Source organism: Marmota flaviventris, chromosome 3 (assembly GCF_047511675.1).
Source record: "Marmota flaviventris isolate mMarFla1 chromosome 3, mMarFla1.hap1, whole genome shotgun sequence".
NCBI classification, from domain to species: domain Eukaryota; kingdom Metazoa; phylum Chordata; class Mammalia; order Rodentia; family Sciuridae; genus Marmota; species Marmota flaviventris.
In genome coordinates this window covers 64,793,719-64,812,978 of record NC_092500.1, presented here as the reverse complement: position 1 = coordinate 64,812,978, position 19,260 = coordinate 64,793,719, and the positions used below count along the sequence as shown (strand labels likewise).

General features: G+C 56.1%; 1 protein-coding gene across 2 annotated transcripts; it reads right to left on the bottom strand.

The window, feature by feature from the left end:
- Positions 1-376: 376 nt before the first annotated feature.
- On the bottom strand, positions 377-18,883 carry Krt80 (keratin 80). 2 transcript variants are annotated; one of them, XM_027950057.2, is made up of 9 exons: positions 18,584-18,883; positions 13,503-13,711; positions 8,552-8,612; positions 8,173-8,268; positions 2,439-2,603; positions 1,857-1,982; positions 1,140-1,360; positions 634-689; positions 377-501 (listed from the first exon to the last, which is right to left on the bottom strand). In XM_027950057.2, exons 1-9 carry the CDS (start codon positions 18,881-18,883, stop codon positions 377-379), a joined length of 1,359 nt encoding a protein of 452 aa, XP_027805858.2. The 2 variants fall into 2 exon arrangements, with proteins under 2 accessions (XP_027805858.2, XP_027805859.2); XM_027950058.2 differs by lacking the exon at positions 377-501 and adding an exon at positions 502-536.
- Between the last annotated feature and the right edge of the window lie 377 nt (positions 18,884-19,260).

The following is a 19,260-nucleotide window of genomic DNA, read 5'->3' as shown; positions in this document are numbered from 1 at the left end:
GAGTTGGGGGCAAGCACTGGACAAGGGACTTGAAGCACCTGAGTCTGAGCCCTGCACTGCAGCGGGAGCCTCAGAAGAGCAAGGAGGAGGACACAAACTGACCCCAAGTTCCAGTTTACCCAGCCAGGAAAACCTGTGGCCAGAAGGTGGGAAGGGGGACTGTGAGACACTGGCAGGGCGTGGAGCTGGGGATGCTCCCCTCCACCCCGGCAACCCTCGAGAAGGCCGCCTCTGGCTGGAACCCTTCTCCTTTCCGTTCAGCATCCTGGTCTCATCTCCCCTTCCAACCTGGAGGCTCCAAGCTGCTTTCTTGAGTCCAGCTTAAGTCCCACCTGCTGCAGTGGGAGTGTCCTGAGACTCCTGGGGTCCAGCTGTCTTAATCTGAGGCCTCAGACTCCTGGGAGAGGTACTTCTCTGACATCTCAGTGATTTTGATCACAGGCCCTCTGCGGTTCTTCTTCTTCCGGAAGGAGCCCTTGGAGTGGAATGACTTGGAGGCAGCTATATGGGACACAAGGGGTGGGGGAGGGGAGGGGCTGGAGGTTTGGGAGCCACTTAAACAATGCCTTTAGGGTCATGATTCCCTGCACCCTGTGCCTCCCTACCATGGGTTCTTGGGGCAGGTGGACTCACCAACTCTAGGCCTGGACTGCACAGCACTGACCACGGTGGCTGAGGGCAAGTCCATTCTGTGTGGGAGGACATGGGGGTATGTGAAGGGAGATGTGGCTTTAGTTCTCTTGGGATTGGGGACCTGGGGACTGGTAAGTGGAGGGGATTCTTGGTTGTCACTTGCAGCCTTGGATTTGCCCTATGGTATGATCCTGGCCTGCCGGCTCTCTTTGCTTGTCCCCTCTTTCTTCTGTATACATGGCTAATCTTCCCGAGCACTTGTTGACAGGCATTTGCAGGCATCCTCACGTTAACCCTCCCTACTGCAGGTGACCCATGTTTACCATCAGCCCAGTTTTCAGATGAGAAAGTTGAGAATTTAATTAATTGGACTGAGATCCCAGTAACTAGCTCAAGCTGGTCTGGAACCCAGGCTTGCCAGGCTCAGTGTGTCCTGCTGGAGGGGAGGCTGGCTCTGCCTGGCCTGGGCCTCCCTCAGCCCTCCCTCTCTCCAGCCCTGTCCTCACCGGCTCTCCTCGCCCTCCACCAGCTTGCGGTAGGTGGCGATCTCAATGTCCAGGGCCAGCTTGGTGTTCATGAGCTCCTGGTACTCGCGCAGCTGCCGCGCCATGTCCTGCTTGGCCTGCTGCAGGGCAGCCTCCAGTTGGGCCAGCTTGGCCTTGGCGTCCTGAAAGGCCAGCTCCCCCTGCTCCTCGGCTGCCTTGATGTTCTCTTCCAGTTTCAGGCACTGCACACAGGACAGAGGGAGGGAGTTGGTGGGCATGGAGGGAGGGAGGGAGCTGGCCGGGGCCGGGAGTCACCTCTGTCCTCAGTGGCCTGCATGTCTGTGTGTGGGGCTAAGCAAGGTCATTTCTGGGTGTGGTAGCGCTTGCAATGCAACAAGAGGGTGTTCAGTGAGAGCTAAAAAGGCCCTCTTCTAGGGTCAGAAGAGCTGCCTACAGGGTGGCACTTGCTCTGATGGCTTATCCTGGTTAGAAGCTGGGACTTAGGCTTCCAATCCCTTCTCTCTGATTGGTTGGTGAGGGATCTAGAGGTGGGCCCTGGGTGTGCACTCAGGTTGCGCTCCTCTCCCATATAGCAGGCTGGGAAACCACAGAGGCACAGAGGCGACCTGCTCAGGGTCACTCAGTCAGGTCTTGCATGTACTGAGCGTGTGTGCGTGTGACTATGTGTCTCCTGCTTTCCTCCCTGCTCCCACCCGCAGGGGTCCTGCAGCTACTCACGTGACTCTTGACCGAGAGGATCTGGGACCGGAGCTTCTGGATGCGCACATTGAGATCAGCGATCTCGCAGCGGCTGCTCTGGAGGCTGTTCCCAAACTCTGCCGAGCGGGCGGCTTGCTCTTCCAGCTGGAAGGGGATAGAGGAAGTCACGTGAGGGGTCGTTCACTGTGGCCCTCCCAGCACCCCTCATCCTCATCCCCATCTCTCAGTCCTCCTCTGCAGCCCTACTTCATGCCTGACTCCCTCCTGCCCCACCATGTGCCTCTGGGTGGCCTCTGCTGGGCCACTCTTGGTGAACCCCAACAGCTGTCCCTGCCTCTGGCCTGGTGCTGCTGGGGGACAGCACCACCAATGACCTCCAGGAGGCCACAGACCATGGCCTTCCCTCCTAGCCACTCCTCAGGGCCTGGCAGGTACCCAGCTCCTGCTGTGAAACGCCCACCCACTGCCTGCCCCACATGTCCCCACTGCGCTGTCAGAGAACCTCAGGATCCGGAGCTGAAAATGATCTCAGCCGTCTCTAGAACGGCCCTTCCTAGGGTCCAGAGGGAGCCATCCCGCCCCACGTGGTCAGCCCCAAACCTGGCTGCGTGAGTACGCCTCGGCCTCCTCCAGGCTGCGGGCTGCGATGGCGTCATACTGGGCCTTCACCTCCTCCACGATGCCGCTCAGGTCGATGTGGCAGCGACTGTCCATGCCAACGGTCACTGACACATCCTTCACTTGGGCTGCCAGGTCCTTCATCTCCTGGCAGGGCACAGATGTGGAGGGCTCAGGGCTGGTGGGGAGGGCACGAGGCCCCTTAGCCACCCACAGTCCCTTCGTCCCCAGAGGCAATGGAGAGTGAGGCTGTTCCCTTCCAGTCTCCCTGGAGAGGTAATTGAAAAAGACCCTCTCCCCAGCTCACTGCCCTCGGCCCACCTATGTAAAATGCTCCTCTCTGAGCCGAGGAGAGGGCCAGGGAGGGGCTGGTGGGTCTAGAGGCCTTATTCCCTGTCTACCCACCATCTGCCCAATTGCTCTCTCCCTGGCTGGGACACCCTCCTCCTGGCTGATGGGGAAAAGGCCCGGGAAGCTGTGCTCCAGACTGGCAGCTGAGGTAGGTCCCTCTGCTTGCTGTTTTGTCACCATGCTCTGTGGCAAGCAGTTCTGCACACCCCTACCCCGGTCCTCACTGGGTGAGAAGCTCCCTGGGAACTGGGCAGAGCCAAGTTCACCTCTGGGACCCCACGTCTGGCAAGGGTTCTTGAACGCATGAGAGGATGGGGAGGGGCAGGGTGAGGCTAGAAGTGGGCCAGTCTGCCCTCGCCATCGCCTGACCTCTTTGAAAATGGGCCCAGCCTGTGAAAGGTGTTGCTGTGACTCTGGAGTCCCACCAGAGGCTCACTGCCCGCTCCCCCTCTGACTGAGGAAGCTGGCCCTAAAACATGACAATATTTTCATCTCCTTCCAGTCTCCAGAGCCCTCTGGAAATGCTGAGGGGCCAGCCCAGAACAAGGCTGAAAGTCACTGCAGACCCATGGTGCCCCTCGACTGCCCAGTCATTATACAACATGTCCTTTTTGTTCTTGTTTTTTTGAGATGGGGCCTCACTATGTTGCCCAGGGTACCTTGAACTCCTGGGCCTAAGTGATTCTCCTGCCTCAGTCTCCTGAGTAGCTGGGACTCCAGGTATAAACCATTGGGCCCAGCTATCCCCCAACACTTCTGACATGGAACCATCATGTTGGCAGGCATGGCTAAGGGCAGACTGGGAGATGTAGCTATGGGTTCCTTGGTAGAAGCATAGTGAAGGTCAGTGAGCAGGGGATCCTGGATAGAGCCCCAGCAGCACTTCCAGACCAGGACCAATTTGCCTTTTGATGTGGCCAGGTCACAGGACTGGGTTGGTGGTTCAGAGGTAGAGAGCTTGCCTAGCATGTGTGAGGCACTGGGTTCGATTCTCAGCACCACATAAAAATAAAATAAAGGTATGTGTCCACCCACAACTAAAAAATAAATGTTTAAATAAACAAACAAAAAACAGCCGGGCCACTTCCAAGAGATGCTTTAGGGGACTGCCCTGTCACGGAGAAGGGATCTGCAAATCACAGCTGATAGAACAGCCTCAGAGCCTTTCTGGAAAGAGGCAGGCTTGGCAGGAATGTGGTAAACGGAAGTAGGAAATGGAGTCAGAATATCTGCAGACCCGTCCGGACATGCTGGTCCCTGCCAAGAGCAGAGGAAATAACAATGCTTGCCTGTGTGGTATGAAAGTGCCACCTTGGGATGGGCTCCCAGCACCACAAAGTTGGCAAGAATTAGGCCAAGGTACAGGTTAGGGCCTGAGGAGACTACTGTGTGTATGTGACCACCCTCAGAGGGTATCCCACTGCAGGCTAGATGGTGACACTCATGGGGTAACTTAGTGCTGATTAGCAAAATGTAGCACTTAAGCACACTGGACTCTAAATACTACCACCTTTTATTAATTAGGTAACCCTGGTCAAGTATTTAAACCTCTCTGAGTCTCAGTTTTTCTTGTCTGTGAAATGGGTATAATTATAGAACTGAAACCAGTTAACGTTTATTAAATGTTTGCCATCTGCAGCCACTGTTCTAAGTTCTTTAGGATCTATTAAAAAATAAATCCTTATGACAGCCTGGAGGGGTAGTGCTATTCTTCTTCCTATTTTAATAATGGAGACGTTGAGGCAGAGAGTGAGATTAAGACAATCTGGTCTGATTCACCTGCCATGTTTACTCTGCCAGGATTCAAGTCCAAGCCGCTCTAAAATCCGTACTTACTTAATCATTAGCCCTCATTCAGACATGCTGGAAAGGATTAACTGAGATTAAGTTGGGAAAGCTCAGAACACAATACCTGGGCTGTAGTAGGTGCTCAATAAATAGCAGCTACAGAGTCTATTGCTGTAACTGGTAAAGGTGACGGAGCTGAACGACAGGTCCAGGGGCAAAGCAGCCTATGCCTGGAGTGGCCACCCTGCCCATGCCATTTAGACAGTACTGTTCCTTCTGCAGGGATCTACCTGCTGGGAGGGGAGCCTGGCTGCAGGAGGTTGTCCACAGATTCCACAGTTAATCTCTCTGGAACCATAGCTCATGGGTGGGGCAGGCAGTGATCATGCTGGATGGATCCAAGTCCCCAGTGCACAAGGGAGCTGGAATGTTCTGCCAGAGCTGAGCAGAATGTGGACTTCTGCCAGCCCAGGGTCCTCTCACCCTGCCAGCTCTTATCCTTGGAGGGGAGGGGCAGAAGGGTGCAGAGAAGGCTGCGGTGTGCAGATGAGGCCTTGAGCAGATCATGTCATGGGGTCCTGCCCTGGGCTGGGAAGGGTTTTGCAGGTGTCCCTGTGTTGGGGGAGGGGAAGGCTGCTTTCTGGGGTATGGGATGGGCCTGGACAGCAATGCTTTTCTGATCTGATATAAACTAGAGTGGCCGGCCTTCTGGGGATACTCGGGTGCTGCCATGTTTCTCTGTAGCTGGCACGTGCCTGTGCTTAGACTTGCTCCGTCCAGCCTGTCATAGGTGGTGCTGAGCATTGGAATGTGGCTAGTATAAACTGAGATAGACTATAGATAGACTATAGATAGACTATAATTGTAAAAAATGCACCAGATGTTGAATATTTAGTATGAGACAAAGGATATAAGATAGCCCACTATTTTTTATATTGATTACAGATTGAAATAATCATACTTTGGCTATATTGGGTTGAAATACTATTAAAAATTTTTTGTTTCTTTTTTAAAAAAATGTGGCTACTAGAAAACTTAGATATGGATCCTATTCTAGTTCTGTTAGTGCTGTCTAGAGACCCACTGGGGTGAGGGATCTTTTTGGCAAATGGTTGGTGTTTTTCTCCTCACACTCAAGTGGAAAAGGGAAGGAAACACAGAACTTGTACCCCAAAGTCAACTCGCTACCTTTCTGCTTCCCAAAGTGACAATAACTGCTATACAGTTGCCCCTCTCTATCCACGGGTTCCACATCTAAGGATTCGACCAACCACGGATGGAAAAATTGAACAGGTACAGACTTTTTTTCCTGGCCATTATTCTCTAAAACAATATAGCGGAGCAATTACTATTGACACAGCATTGACATGGCATTAGGTATCCTAAGCAATCCAGGAGTGGAAGGCTACGGAAGGATGTGTTGGTTATGTGCAGATGTTATGCCGTGTTATATGAAGAATGGAGTGTCCAGGGGCTGGGGATGTGCCTGGATCCTGGAACCAATTCCCTGAGGACACTGAGGGGCAGCTGTGATTCATGGTCACCTTCACTGCAGTCCCTGCTCCACAGCAGTCTTCTCACAGTACAAACGGCACCCAACCCCCTGCACTGCCCCACCCCAGTGCCCATCACACTCAGATAAAGCCAAACTCTGTCTCAGAGTCCAAGGCCCTGGATGAGGCCACCTGCTGGTTCTCCCTGACTCCTGGCTCCCACTCTGCCCTTCTGCTGTGACCACAGTGACTTCCTTCTCTCCCTTTAGTCACGAGCTCACTCCTGCCTTAGAGACTTCGCACAGCTCTTCCACTGGTGTGGACCTTCCTGCCATTGGGTCTTGGCTTGATTGTACCTCCTCAGAGAGGGCCCCTGGCCACGGCTCTGAAGGTCCTCTTCCCCAGCACTGTTGGGTCACCAGCTTCTTGGCAACCTGCCCTTAATGCCCTCCTGAGTGATCTCCCTCAGGGATTTGTTCTTTTGCATGTCACCTGTCTCCTCTGACCTAGGTGGAGCCCTCCTGGTGAGGAGGGACCTCCCTGTCTTGCTCAGGTTGTGGGGGTAATGCTGGCGCCCAGTCGGCATGCCACAAATGCTTGTCTAACGGACAAGTGGGCTTAGCCTGCAGCACAACTCCACTACTGCTCTGTTACTCTTCCATTTTGCAGATGAGGATCCTGAGGCACAGAGAGGAGAAACAGGACGCTCACAGTTACAGAAGTGGTAAGCAAGGCTGAGTCAGGATCAGGGCCTTGCTTAGGGCTTGAACATGGAGCTTGCTAAGAGCAGGGTTGAGCAAAAATTTGGAAATGCTGGCTGATGTCTGCCAGGCCTGCACCAGCTGGCAGAGTTTGGGCAGAGGGGCTCTCAGCCAACTTCTCAAGCCAGCTGGTGGGAGCCCTGCTCAGTCCCACAGGGCTTGCTGTGGCTAGGCAGGGCTCCGCTGGATAGGACACTTGCAGAGCTGCTGGTATGGGTGGGCCTGCAAGGGCTACCTTCCTGCTGCTCCCAATGGAGATGGTTTTCTCTGCTGTGCCATGTGCCATGGGAACAAACAGGTCTCAGTCCCACAGAGGCCCCAGGGGGCATGGAGCCTGCTGGAAAGGAACCGGGCCCATGTACAGATACAAGGTCTCACTTCCCTGTCCACAGGATAAGGCCATGAAGCTGTGGCCAGCAGCCCATGGGGTCCACAGCAGAACATTCTGATTGTGGTGGTGACCTTGATCTCTGCTCTGATCTTAACTTCGGTGCCACAGCTTGCATCAGTAATGTGTGGCACCCAGGCTGCAGAGCCCTGTCAACCCCAGCAGTAATTCTGCCCACTCTTAGCTCAACCAAAGACACTCGTGGAAGGGCCTGTTTGGTGCAGAAGTGTCACCTCTATAACTCAGACCCCTGAAAGAGGGGAGCTGGAGAAGAGGAACCCTGCAGGCTCTGGGCAGAGGAAGGGCAGCATTGGGGAGCTGGCAGCAGGGCCATCTGATGACTGGACTGGCAGCACCAGGGGCCTTGCTGGACCACTGTCCACTCAGGCTTAGCTGAGGACTCAGGAGACAAATGAGAATGTATTCTAGAGGCTCCTTTGTCTGCACTGGTTGGATCATCTTTGTTCTGGCAGAAGCCAACTGTGAGTCCTCCCTGTTTAGCCCCAAAGGGGGAAGGGTGAAATGCAAACCCAACAAAGCTAGAACTGGGGGTCCTTGTGGTTTAGGCTGCAGGGATTAAAGAGAGAGCAGTCCAAGCGGAAATGTTATTTGAGGGCCCTGGATTGAGGCCAGCCTCCTGATCTTTGCCCGAAGCATCCGGTCCCCATACCTTTGACACTCCGGCACACATGGAAATAAGGTTCTCCCTGAGAGAGGGGCTTTGGGCACCTACCCATGTTCCATGAAATGAGTGGCAAGGGGACATGTAGGACGATTGACATCAGGACATGAAGGGGCATGGGACATTGTTGTCTGTGGTTGGACCTCACGGCTCTTGGAGGCTCCCTACCTCTGGATGTCCTCCCATTCCCTGCACCCCTTGCCCGCGGCACTCAGCTCTTAGCTCGGCAGGATGTGGGCCCCTTCTCACTCACCTGTTCATAGATGGTTCTCATCAGCTCCACGAAGCTCTGTAGGCCTTTTAACTTGGTTTCCAGTTCAGTCCGTCGAAGACACTCAGCGTCCAGGTCCTGGGGTTGGGAGCAGCGGTGAGAGATGGAGAGGTGCTTGGGTTCCAGGCAGGACTGGGTCGGGGAACTTAGCTTCCTGGGTGAGAGTGTGGGGGGGTGATTCCCAGAGGAGATCTGGCTCAGAGCTTGGGTCAAGGGGCCAGGTGGGGACTAGAGTATCTCTCTGTCTGTCCCTGGGTCCTGGGACTTAAGCCCTGGAGGGCTTTGGGCACAGAGGTGATTCTGAGGGAAAGAGGGTGGGGGCCCTTGAGGAAGGAGCCCTGGGGCGGGCTGGGCAGGCTACCTTCTTCAGCTGGACAAAGGTGAACTCCAGGTCTGTACGCTTGGAGATCTCGTCCTCATACCTGCGAGGGGGTGGTGGGGAGGGAGGAACTGCTTAACTGAATGTGGCGAGAGCTTGGGGTTGGTTAATTCCCTTTGGATGGGGCTCAGGGCCTCACCCTACTCAGTGCCTGTGCCAATTAGAAAAGCAGCCCATCCTCTGGGTGTCTTCTGTGACATGTCCCCACCTTCCTGGGACTACTCAGTTTTTTCCCACTAGCTCCTGTCCCTTCCTGGTTCTGCTGCATGATCACCTCCTCCAGGAAGCCTCTCCTGACTGTAGCCCTTTCTCCTGCCCTGAGAATCTCAGGTTCAGACAAGCTGTGCTTCAGGTGGAGTCGTCCCCAGGCTCCTGCTCACAGCTCCCTCTCTCCCACCTCTGCTCCCTCCCTGCAGCCCCACCCTTCTTCCCTCTGTGGGAACGCCATCATGTTCCCTCCAAAGGGAGGATGGGGAGAGGGTATTTTTGGACAAGGAACTCCCCCACCCCCACTTGGCAGCTTCCTCGTCTAGGGGTGTCTGTGCAGTGGCTGACAGCACCAGAGCTCTCTTCTCTGTCAAGGCCACCTGATGTTGGCAACAAGAATCACATTGCAAATGAGTGTGGTGGCACATGCCTATAATCCCATCAGTTTTGGAGGCTGAGGCAGGAGGATCACAAGTTCAAAGCCAGCTTCAGCAAAAGCAAGGCACTAAGCAACTCACTGAGACCCTGGGGATGTGGCTCAGGGTCGAGTGCCCCTGAATTCAATCCCCAGTAACCCCCACCCCCCAAAAAATCCTGTTGCTCCAGGGGACAGGATTCTTCCATCCCTGACCTCCTGACCTGACCCCCTTCCTCCAGTCAAGATGTTTGTCTTGGCCATCTGGGTTGGTAGTATCTGCTGACATCAGACTTCTTACCCCAGCCCCTCATGGCCCTAGCATACACAGGATTATGTTGCTTCTTCCATCTTCCCTCCCCTCTAGGGAAAGCCTGAATCAGGGGCATCTCTCAGTTCAGCCACCTGCCACCTGCCCCAGTCCCTGACCTCATAGCCAGGAGGGTGTTGTCCATGGCCTGTGACTGCTGACTGGACCTGCCACACCGCCATGCCTTCCTGTTCACCAGCCACCCGGGAGCTGAGGAGAGTGGACCTCAGGGTGGTGAGGACCCACAGGGCACTTAGGTCTCTGGATCTCAGGGTGCTGGGTGCACAGGCTGTCCCTGGCCATGCCTTAGCTTCCAAGAATCTGTGAGAAGCTGTAGGATGCAGGTCACAGGGGCTGGGCAGAGAGGTGGGCCAGGATAACAAAGGTCCACAAGCACCCCGACGAGAGACAGGTGTGACTGGTGCCGCGGACCACCTCCCTCCTGTGCTGGGTGCCCGCTACAGCCTCCCCTATGACCCTCAGAGCCCCAGCTTGGGAGGTCCTATGGGTCATTTTTTTTTTTGGTGCTAGGGAATGAACCCAGGCCCTGTGCATGCAGGGCAAGCACTCTACCAACTGAGCTACATCCCCAGCCCCCTATGGGTCCCATTTGACAGATGAAGAAACAGGCTCAGAGAAGGGCTGGGTGTGCTGGCTAAGCAGGGGCTCAAGTCCTGGCTTCCCTGATGACTTGCTGTGTGGCCTTGGGTAGGCTACTGTGTGTGCCTTAGTCATGATAATGGAGATGTTGTGAAGACCCAAAAGGTTAGGACACAGTGTTCCCAGCCGAGCCTGGCACTCAGGAAACTCCAAGGCTTGGCCCCTCTGCCTTGGTCTCTCCCATCCTCAGAAGCCTCTAGAAGCCTCACTGTGGAGCCAGAGTGGCTCTGCAGACCTCTGGCAGATCATCAGGGATGGGCTAACTTGAATGGGCTTCCCCCCTGAAATAAGGGGGAGTTCGAGGACCTCTAAAGCCTGGGGGTGCTGAGCCCTCCCCCATCCTTTCTGAGTAGCAAAGTCCTGCCTGCCTAGGGGCAGGATATGGGGGACAGCAGTCTTGGGGGGCCCAGGTCTCTCACCCCTCTCTGCCCTTTCTGCCCTCTGTACAGCTTTCCTTCCTCCCCACCAGAGGTCCCCATCATCCACCCTCTGACCTTTACCTGTCCCATGAAGTAATTCCTATTGCTTGGAGCCTGCTGACTTATTTGTTAACTATGTCCCTTGAAAAACCTTAGGAGGGGACCTTAGGCCTTGGACTGGGAGCACTGGGTCCCATCCACCTCCCACCCCCTTGAAGATGTCCTTGCTGGAGGAGTGGGGAGGTAATGGGTATTTCCAGGCCATTCCTTGCAGATCTGCCAATAGAGGCCACCAAGGACCCTGGAGAACATATATAGGGGAATGTAGTGACTATCTTGGCAGAGAAGGACACAGGAAGTATGGGAACCCGAGGAGACTCCTCATGGCCTGTTGCCCAGGCTGGGCTTGCCCTGGCCCTCCATGGCCTGGCCAGGGGAGGCTGCTGGCACAGCAGGTGCACTGGGCTGAGGCCAGATACTGGGTTCCTGTCTGAGGCTAGTTCCTAGTCCCCCTGAGGCTACCGCTGGGTCATCCCCAGTCTTTGTGTGAATTAGAAAGAGCCCCTTCCTCAGGGGGTGTGTGACCCACCTCAGCTCTCACGGCCTGATGCTCAACTGATCTCAGCCCCTCAATGGCCTGCTCTTGTCATCAACCAGCTTGCACAACTGTAGGCGGTGTCCCTGAGTCACTTACTGTGTGGGCTTGGGCAAGTCGCTTCCCCTTGCTGGGCCTTGGCTTTGTCCTTAGCAAATAGAAAAGTTAGATGAGCCAATCCTTGGGGTCTCTGCTACCTCCAGGCCCTTGAAAGTCTCTCTCCCCACAGAGGCTTAGGTGATACCTTATCCCCAATTTCACCCTATTTCTCTACCAGTCTGCCAGCTACCAAACCCGTTCTCAGGCTCGTCACACCTGCACCCCTCTCCCCGGTAACTTGTTTATTTCTGGGAGCAAGGCTGATCTCATCGCCTGGAGAGGCTGGGCACATCGCCTAGAGAGGCTGGGCACAGCCCCTCCCTGCTAGGGCTCCACCTGGCGTCGCCTGCCTCCTGGAGGCCCCAGGCTCTGCACAGCTACGCTGAAGCTCCCTGGCTCTGGCCTGCAGACCCAGGAACCATGCCATCAGACCCAGTTTTCTCCTCTGCCTACTGAAGTGGGTTCCCTGTCCAGAGAGGGAACAAGAAGAAGCCCTGAGCCTAAACTGTAAGTCAGACAGCAGGCGGATGGAAACAAGGCAGGGGCCCAGGCAGGGGCTAAGCCAGATGAAAACAACGAACGGGTGGTGTTGGTACAGGACTCCCAGCTCCACCGTGCTCCCACAGACACCATCTGGCTGGGCTGCTGGGAGAGCCTTGTGCGTGGCAAGCAGAGTTGTAGGCTTAGCATGTGCGGCCACGTGCCTGAGGACAAACCCTGACCTCTCTGGGCCTCTGTTTGCTTCCTTATAAAAGGAGGACCCAACACCCCCATCCAGCTCTGCCGTTCTCTGATCCTTTGAAGGTCAGAGACCTACTAGGGACCAGTGAAATGGGTGGTGGATTCTGGAAACTGCCATGGCTCCATGACCAGATGTTGGGCAGTTGGACAGTTCAGAATGGGCCATCAGATGCCTGGGAGGGTAAAGCTCCAGGGGCTGTGGGCAAGCTGGACCACAGCCCGGATTCCTGGCTTCCTGGACAGGCTGCCTCCCCCCTAGTCCTGCCAGGATGGCTGCTCCAGAGGATGCAGGCCTGGCCACCAATTGACAGGACTTAGGGCTGGACTGCGCTGGAGGGAGGGAGATGGGGGTCCAGCCAGACTCCATCCTTCCCTCACCTTGACTGGGGGGACCTCAGAAAGAGATAAGACCCAAGTTTAGGGGTACAGGAACATAGCCTCTTGCTCTGCCTCAGCCTCCTTGTTCCTAAAGCCCTGCCCTTGATCTGGTCAGAGTGGGTCACCTGTCCACTAAGTCACCCAAGTGCCGATTCTGTCCTCCTAGACCACAGGCAGAAACTGGCTCTAGGCCAGTTCAGTTCAGCAAACCCATATCAAGCTCTGAGCTGGGGACCTCAGACTTCAAGGGCATGGAAAGCTGCCCTCATTATTTCCACACACTACCCTGACCTCTTGTCCGCCTCTGCCCGGCCTCAGGTTGCAATCAGCCACCATCATTCCCATTTCACAGAGGAGGAAACTGAGGTTCAGGCATTAAGCCACTTGCTCAAGGTCACACAGCTCATGAGGGTGGGGGAGGGGATTAATGGCCCACAGGGTCTAAAGGCCAGGACTGGGCCACAACCATTGGGAAGTACCGCCCACCCACTGTGGGTTGGCCTGTCTGTCTGTCTCACTAGGTTGCCAAAACATCTTGCAGGTGGGAACTGTGTTTTCTTTACTTCCCCCATTCTGGGGCCACCTTGATGCCTGGCAAGAGTGACCTGTAGGGGATTGCATTTTAATTAAAATAAAACCCACCTTTCTGTTTCCTGCCTGTGCCTGGCTGCTCCCCCTCATTTTTTTTTTCCATCCTACTGAGATCAAAATCCAAAGCCACACCCAAGCAGAAAGTCAGCTGTCCTTCTCCTGGTGATGTCATGTCCCGCCTCGGTTTGGTGTGGGGGCCCAGGCAAGCGAGTTTGCAAGGTGCACGTGGGGGCTGCTCAGTCCAGGGCTGTGGGTGGTGGTAGTATCCAGGGACCAGAAAGCACAGGGTCCAGCTGTGATCCAGCGCAAGAATGGCCTTGCTGTAAGGCTCATGCAGGGTCACTGCTGCATCCCTAGTATTTATAATGGCACCTGGCACGCCTGAGGCCCTCCATCAGTATGAATGTCTCCTAACTTTCTTTCCCCTTTCTCTGGCTTGGGACCATCCCACTTGAGTAGGGCTTGGTCCCCACCCTCAGTCCCTGCCCATGGCTTCCCTAGGGTGCGCCGGGACCTACCTGATGCGAAACTCCTCCACCTTCTCCAGCACCTGCAGCAGGTTGGCCTCTAGCTGTCCCCGCTCCTGGCTCACTTTGCGCAGCTCCTCCTGCAGCCGCCCCTGGTACGCCTCGTAGTGGTGCCCCAGGTCAAAGGTGCCCGAGTCCTGGCCCTGCAGGAAGCTCCAGCGGGTCTCCAGCAGCTGGTTGCGCTGTTCCAGAGCTTGTACCTGGGAGGACAGGAGAGAGAAGAGCGGGCTAGGGCGGGGCGCATCTGGGGTGCCCGTGGGCCCCAGGGGGGCTTCTCGAGGAGGAAGTGGTGGTTCATCTGCCGCAGGCATCCACTCGGGCTGCTGGAGCATTCAGAGCGGCACCTCCAGTGACTGATTGTTCCAGCTACAGATGCTGAGATAAGAGAGAATCGAGGTGGAGCCAATTAGCAGAGGCTTCCTAGGGCAGGGCCGCTTAGATGAGGGAGGGGGAGCGAGTGCCCGAGAGGGACCTCCTGGGCTGGCTTCTGCCTCCAGTTCCAGCCCGGTTGGTCTTGAGGATGAAGACCCCAAGGACTCCTACAGGGGCTCCTGTGCCCCATGACCCATAGCCGGGCCACCAGCAGGCTGTCAGAGTCCCTCCCCTGGTCCAGCCCAGCCTGGCCTGGGGCTTCCTCTGACCTCTTCTTTGCCCTGCTGCCCTCTCTGGGCTCAGCCGGTCTTGGCATTCTCCTGCCCACAGCCCCAGCCCTGCCTGCGCCCCTCCTCCCCGTGGGTGCTCCCGGCAGTCCACCTGCAGGAAGCCCCCTACCTCCAGCAGGACCTCAGTTTATCTGCTTCTCCTCTGTCCTGGTCACCTGTCAGCCTGGGATCGTCCCAGGACCTGGGTAGGCCACTGTGGTGGGAGGGATGCTCCTGGATGGTGGGCTGTGTTTTGTCATGAGGACACGGTGACTGGTGGGACAGTGACGCTCTGTATGAACACAGGCAAGCAGCTGGGTCCCTCCCACCCCTGCTGGAGCGGCTGGCCTGGCAGGGCGATCTGCCAGCAGCCTTTCGGCTCAGCTGATCTGTATTCTTACTTTACAGGGGGTGACTTGTCCCGGTCACAGAGTGACTGAGGGCCAACCTTTCCCGACAGGCCCCACTACTGGCTGCTGCCCACCTGGACCTTTGGGGGCTCCCTTTGCCTCCTCTCTGGTCACCCTATGTACATCCCCAGGTTTCCTGTTTCTCCCTGAGAGGCCTGGATGACCTTGGCAAGCTTGGATGACCTTGGCAAGCCCCCTTTGAACTTCACAGCAGGTAACAGCTGCAGGAGGACTGAGAGATGGCATTTGAGAGCTGCCTAGCTCCCATCTGTACTGGTAGGTTCTGCTCAAGCCGACTGCACGCTGTAGCTATAGCTAAACAGGTTCAGTAGGGATGGAGGTCAAGAGGGTTCTGCCCTGCTTTGTGTGTGTGAGAGGACGCGCTGGGGGGGAGGTATCTGCTCACCCCACCTTCCCTCCGTTTTGACAAGCAAGAGTACCATGTTGACACTGAGGGTGGGGTGGGAAGAGAGATGTGAGGTTCCTTCCTCCACCCACGAACAATAGAAAACCTTCACACCAGGAAGTTCTTCCCTTAGTCTAACCCCAGTGCTCTGTGCTTCACCTCTGGTCTGCTGAGAGAGAGAGTGTGGCTGGCCAGTCCAGCCTGAGGGCACTTGTGGTCTTAGGGGATTAGGGGTAGCCTTCTGTCTCCCACTGCCCTTGGGAGAGTCTCTTGTTGTTTCAGTGGGTGGGGCTGGAATCTCACCTCCCACCCAGAACCCTCTCTACAGAAAGGCTCCTCCCTTTAGGAACAAAGGCCTCCAGAGCACCCTAAGAGGTGCCAGTCTTTCCACGCCCTGCGCTCTCATCCTCCTCTCTGCTCTGGCTGAGCCCCCGCCTTTAGATCACATAGGAGCTTGGAGAGCCAATGTCTGTCCCATCTGCCTCCCCATTTTTTTAAAAAATATTTTCAATGGTAGATGGACACAATACCTTTATTTTATTTATTTATATGTGGTGCCGACGATTGAACCCAGGGCCTCACACATGCTAGGCGAGCGCTCACCACTGAGCCACAGCTCAGCCCCCTGCCGCCCCATTTGGTGGACAAGGAAACCCAGGGCACAGGCTGTGGGGAGAGATGTTCTCTAGGGGGAACTGAGCAGCCTAAGCTGGAGCTCCTGCTGGTGCTGGGGACTGCCGTGGGGGAGGACCACCTAGGGGGCTTCTGGTCCCCAAGCCCATGGGGCAGCGCCCCTGGGGGAGGCAGGTCCTACTCCTCTGGGGAGGGCATCAAGTTCCCTGCCTTCAGCCAAGGAGCCCCGGAGTGCTGGTCTCTGTTCTGCATTCAGACGGGGGATGACTCCAGGGACTTCCCGTGGTCACCTAGGCCAGGGGAAGATATGGTCCCCTTTCCACTGGGTCCAGGCATTTCACCACTGCTCTCCGTGGCCTCCTTCCCCCAGCCTCAGACAGTCCTTCTCTTGTCTACTCTGCCTCTCTTGCGCATGTGTAGAGCTATGAGGCCCAGCAGCAGCCCCTGCTGGGTGTGGACGCTGCCCTCTCTCCCTCACTCCTCTTGTTGCTACCTCTCAGCTCCTCATCTCGTGATGGGACTTGCTAGTCCCTCCACTGGCAGGAGCTCAGGGCTACCTGGAGAGCAGAACAGTATCGAGCCATGGAATACAAAGCACAGAGAGGGTAAGTGGCTTACCCAAGGAAACACAGCTAACAAAGGGAAGAAACAACACTGCTTCGGGGCTTCTCTGCCAACACCTGGAAGTCTACCTGACCCCCTACTCCTGCAGCACTCTGGTCTCTCTCTATGCCTCAGAGGGACTGGAAGGGGTGTGGAGTGGGTGTCCCTTTCCCATCTCTTGGCTCGGAGCCCTCACCCTTTCACTGATCACAGCATCTCAGGAGGGGCCCTCCCTCCTCTGTTCTCCAGGGAGTGAGTTCTAGGAGCTCTCTGGGCTAGGCCCATTTTATTTGAATTTTAGAATTAAACAGTTATAAAGCACTTGCCATGTGTCAAGTGTGTTCTAACTGCTTCTCGAAAATTATCCCATTTGGTGGACAAGCCCATTCCACTGAAGTGCATTGAGGCACAGAGAGGTTAAGTAACGTGGGGTGGGGCCAGGATTTACACCTACTATGGTGCTCCACATTTCCCTCTCTCAATCACTGCTGCATCTGCGGGAGCCCTCCCAGCCATTACTAGGGCTCCCTAGGGCAGAGTCCCAGCAACCAGGGACCCCAAACCTGGCACCTCTATCTCCCTTCATCCTGCAGGAAGGACACCCCATCTCCTAACCCTTGAGGGTTGGGAGGCTCTGTTTCTGCTAAAGATCTCCGAGGGCATTGCCCTGGCCCTAAGGGCCCCTCCTGATGCCTACACTCATTTGCTCTCACCCTGTCCCCATGCAGAGGCACAGGGTGACCTCAGCACTGGCACTGGAGGGAGAAAAGACTTTTGAGGGAGAAAAGCCACCCAACAGAGCCAAATTACATAGTCAGCTAAGCATTCCTTTTAAGGGATTAACAGAGACCTGCCTCCTCCCCAGGGCAGAGGCTCTCTGAGGAAAGTCAGCCAGCAGCAGGGGCTCTGTGTACCCAGGGGTGTGGGAAGGGAGGTTTTGCCTTGGTGGATGGCTCTTTCCCCTCCACTGACCCCACTCTGGGCATCCAGATGTGGACCAAAAACCTCTGCTATAGGAACATGAATGGAGGAAGACAGGATTCCCATCTCAGAGACCCCTGGTTCTGTCTCATCAACCTGCATTCAAATCTAAACCATACCACTTGCTGGTTGCTTGACCTTGGGTCAGGTACTTGACCTTCCCTTAATTTCCTCATCTATCAGTTGGGGAAATAACAGCCACTGCTGTGTGGGTTCAATGTCGCTGCATTGCCAAGTACCCACTGAGGGCCTCGCACTAGCAGATGTTCCATGCATGCTACTGTTTTCCCCGCGCCCCTCTCTGCAAGCTCCCATCTCATGGAGACAACTGGCCTGTGCAGAGGAACACAGAGTCAGAACCACGATGAGGGAAAGGTCTGAGCTGAAGCAAAAGGCTGTTTTTTTTTTTTTTCTGGGAGGATCAGGGAGATAGTTTTCCTCATCTGTGAAATGGGCATAATATGATCTTCTTTTAGAGGGTTGTTGGGGGAAATAGAGATGCATATGTAAAGCACCCAGCACAATGCCCAGCGCATAGGGCATCAGTGCAGCTGTGGATATTGTGATGGTTATTCTTGGGCAGTGCAGGAGAGAACAGAGTTGGGAGGACTGGTCAGAAGTTTCTTGGAGATGAGTAATAGCAGATTTGGGAGGTAAACAAGATTTCCTGAGGAACTCCTTTGCTCTGGGGGCAGAGATGGGTATGAGGACCTAAACCAGCTATGGACGGTGGGGTCTAGGAAATGGGGAGAGTGGTATGGGGGACTGGCCCCTTCTACCCAGTTGGCTGCCTGCTGGCTGCCTACTTCTGACCCGAGGCATCCGTTCCTGCATTCCTATCTCCTGACTACCCAAGCTGCATCTCCCCTCCCGCGTGGCCCCAGCAGCAGCCTCCTTCCGACAGAACCACACACCCCTGCCATCTCTTCTGATTGGGGAAGCTAAGCAGAGTTGCGTTGAGAGAGATGCCGCAGGCCCAGAAGCTTGAGGGATGGACAAGAGTAGGACCTTCGGAGGTCATTTCCACGGTCCACTTGCCTGGAGGACTGCAGACCACGCCTCCACGAGCCTCCCAGGGAAGAGGCATTCCCTTGGTCAAGCTCAGGGCTTCTCTCTAGTTTGCTACGGGGGAAGGATGACCCCAGGCCACGAGCATGTTCTTATCTAGACATCGTCAGAGGCCATCCTGAAGTCCCTTTGCCCCCTGACTCCGGGATGGACCAGGACCTCCCTCCCTTTGTCCCTGCTCAGAGTTAGCGCGCCGCGTTAGCAATGCTGCCTCCCCATTGGCTGGGGGCAGGGGCGGGGCATGATGTCCAACTCGGGGAAATAGAGCTCCGCCTCCTGCCCAGGCCTGGCGGTCCTTGGCTCTTGGTACCCCCTCCTACTTCTGCTCACCTTGCCAATCAGGGAGGCAAATTTGTCATTGAGGACCTTCATCTCCTCCTTCTCCTGGTTCTTCTGCTGCTGGATGGCTGGGTCCACTTTGAGGTCCAGGGGCACCAGCAGGCTGGGGTTCACGGTCACCTTCGGGATGGTGCCAGCTGGCCAGCAGCCTGTGAGGCTTCGGGAGCTGAAGCCTGGCACAGGGGGCCCGCAGCTGCCCCATCCTGACGTTCCAGGCCGGGGGCTGCCCGCTGGGGTCTCCTCACAGCCGCTGAGGCTGCTGAAACCAACCACGCAGGACTGGCAGGCCATGGTGGCCCCCCGGCCTGGGAGCTGGAGGGCCCAGGGATGAGCGAGTGAGCCTCGGGGTGGAGGAGGGTGGCAGGCGGCTGCCTCCTGTCGCAGCCAGGGCAGGCTGGGGACTGAGGTGCAAACACCTGTCGCACAGTGCTCATTACCTGCGGGAGGGCGGGACGCCTTCAGCCCGACCAACCTGTTAGATGACGTGTTGCTCTTGCTCCTCCCCCGCCACCACCACGCGCTCTCTCCCCAGCCCGGGATCTGCCTGGCTGAGAGGGCTGGTCCCGGCCAAGGGAGCAGGACCTGGCCTGGGGAGGGGGGCAGGCTGGCTGGCTGGGTTGAGATTGGGGAAGCAGCATGAAGAAGGTTTAATAGGAAGGGGGGAGGAG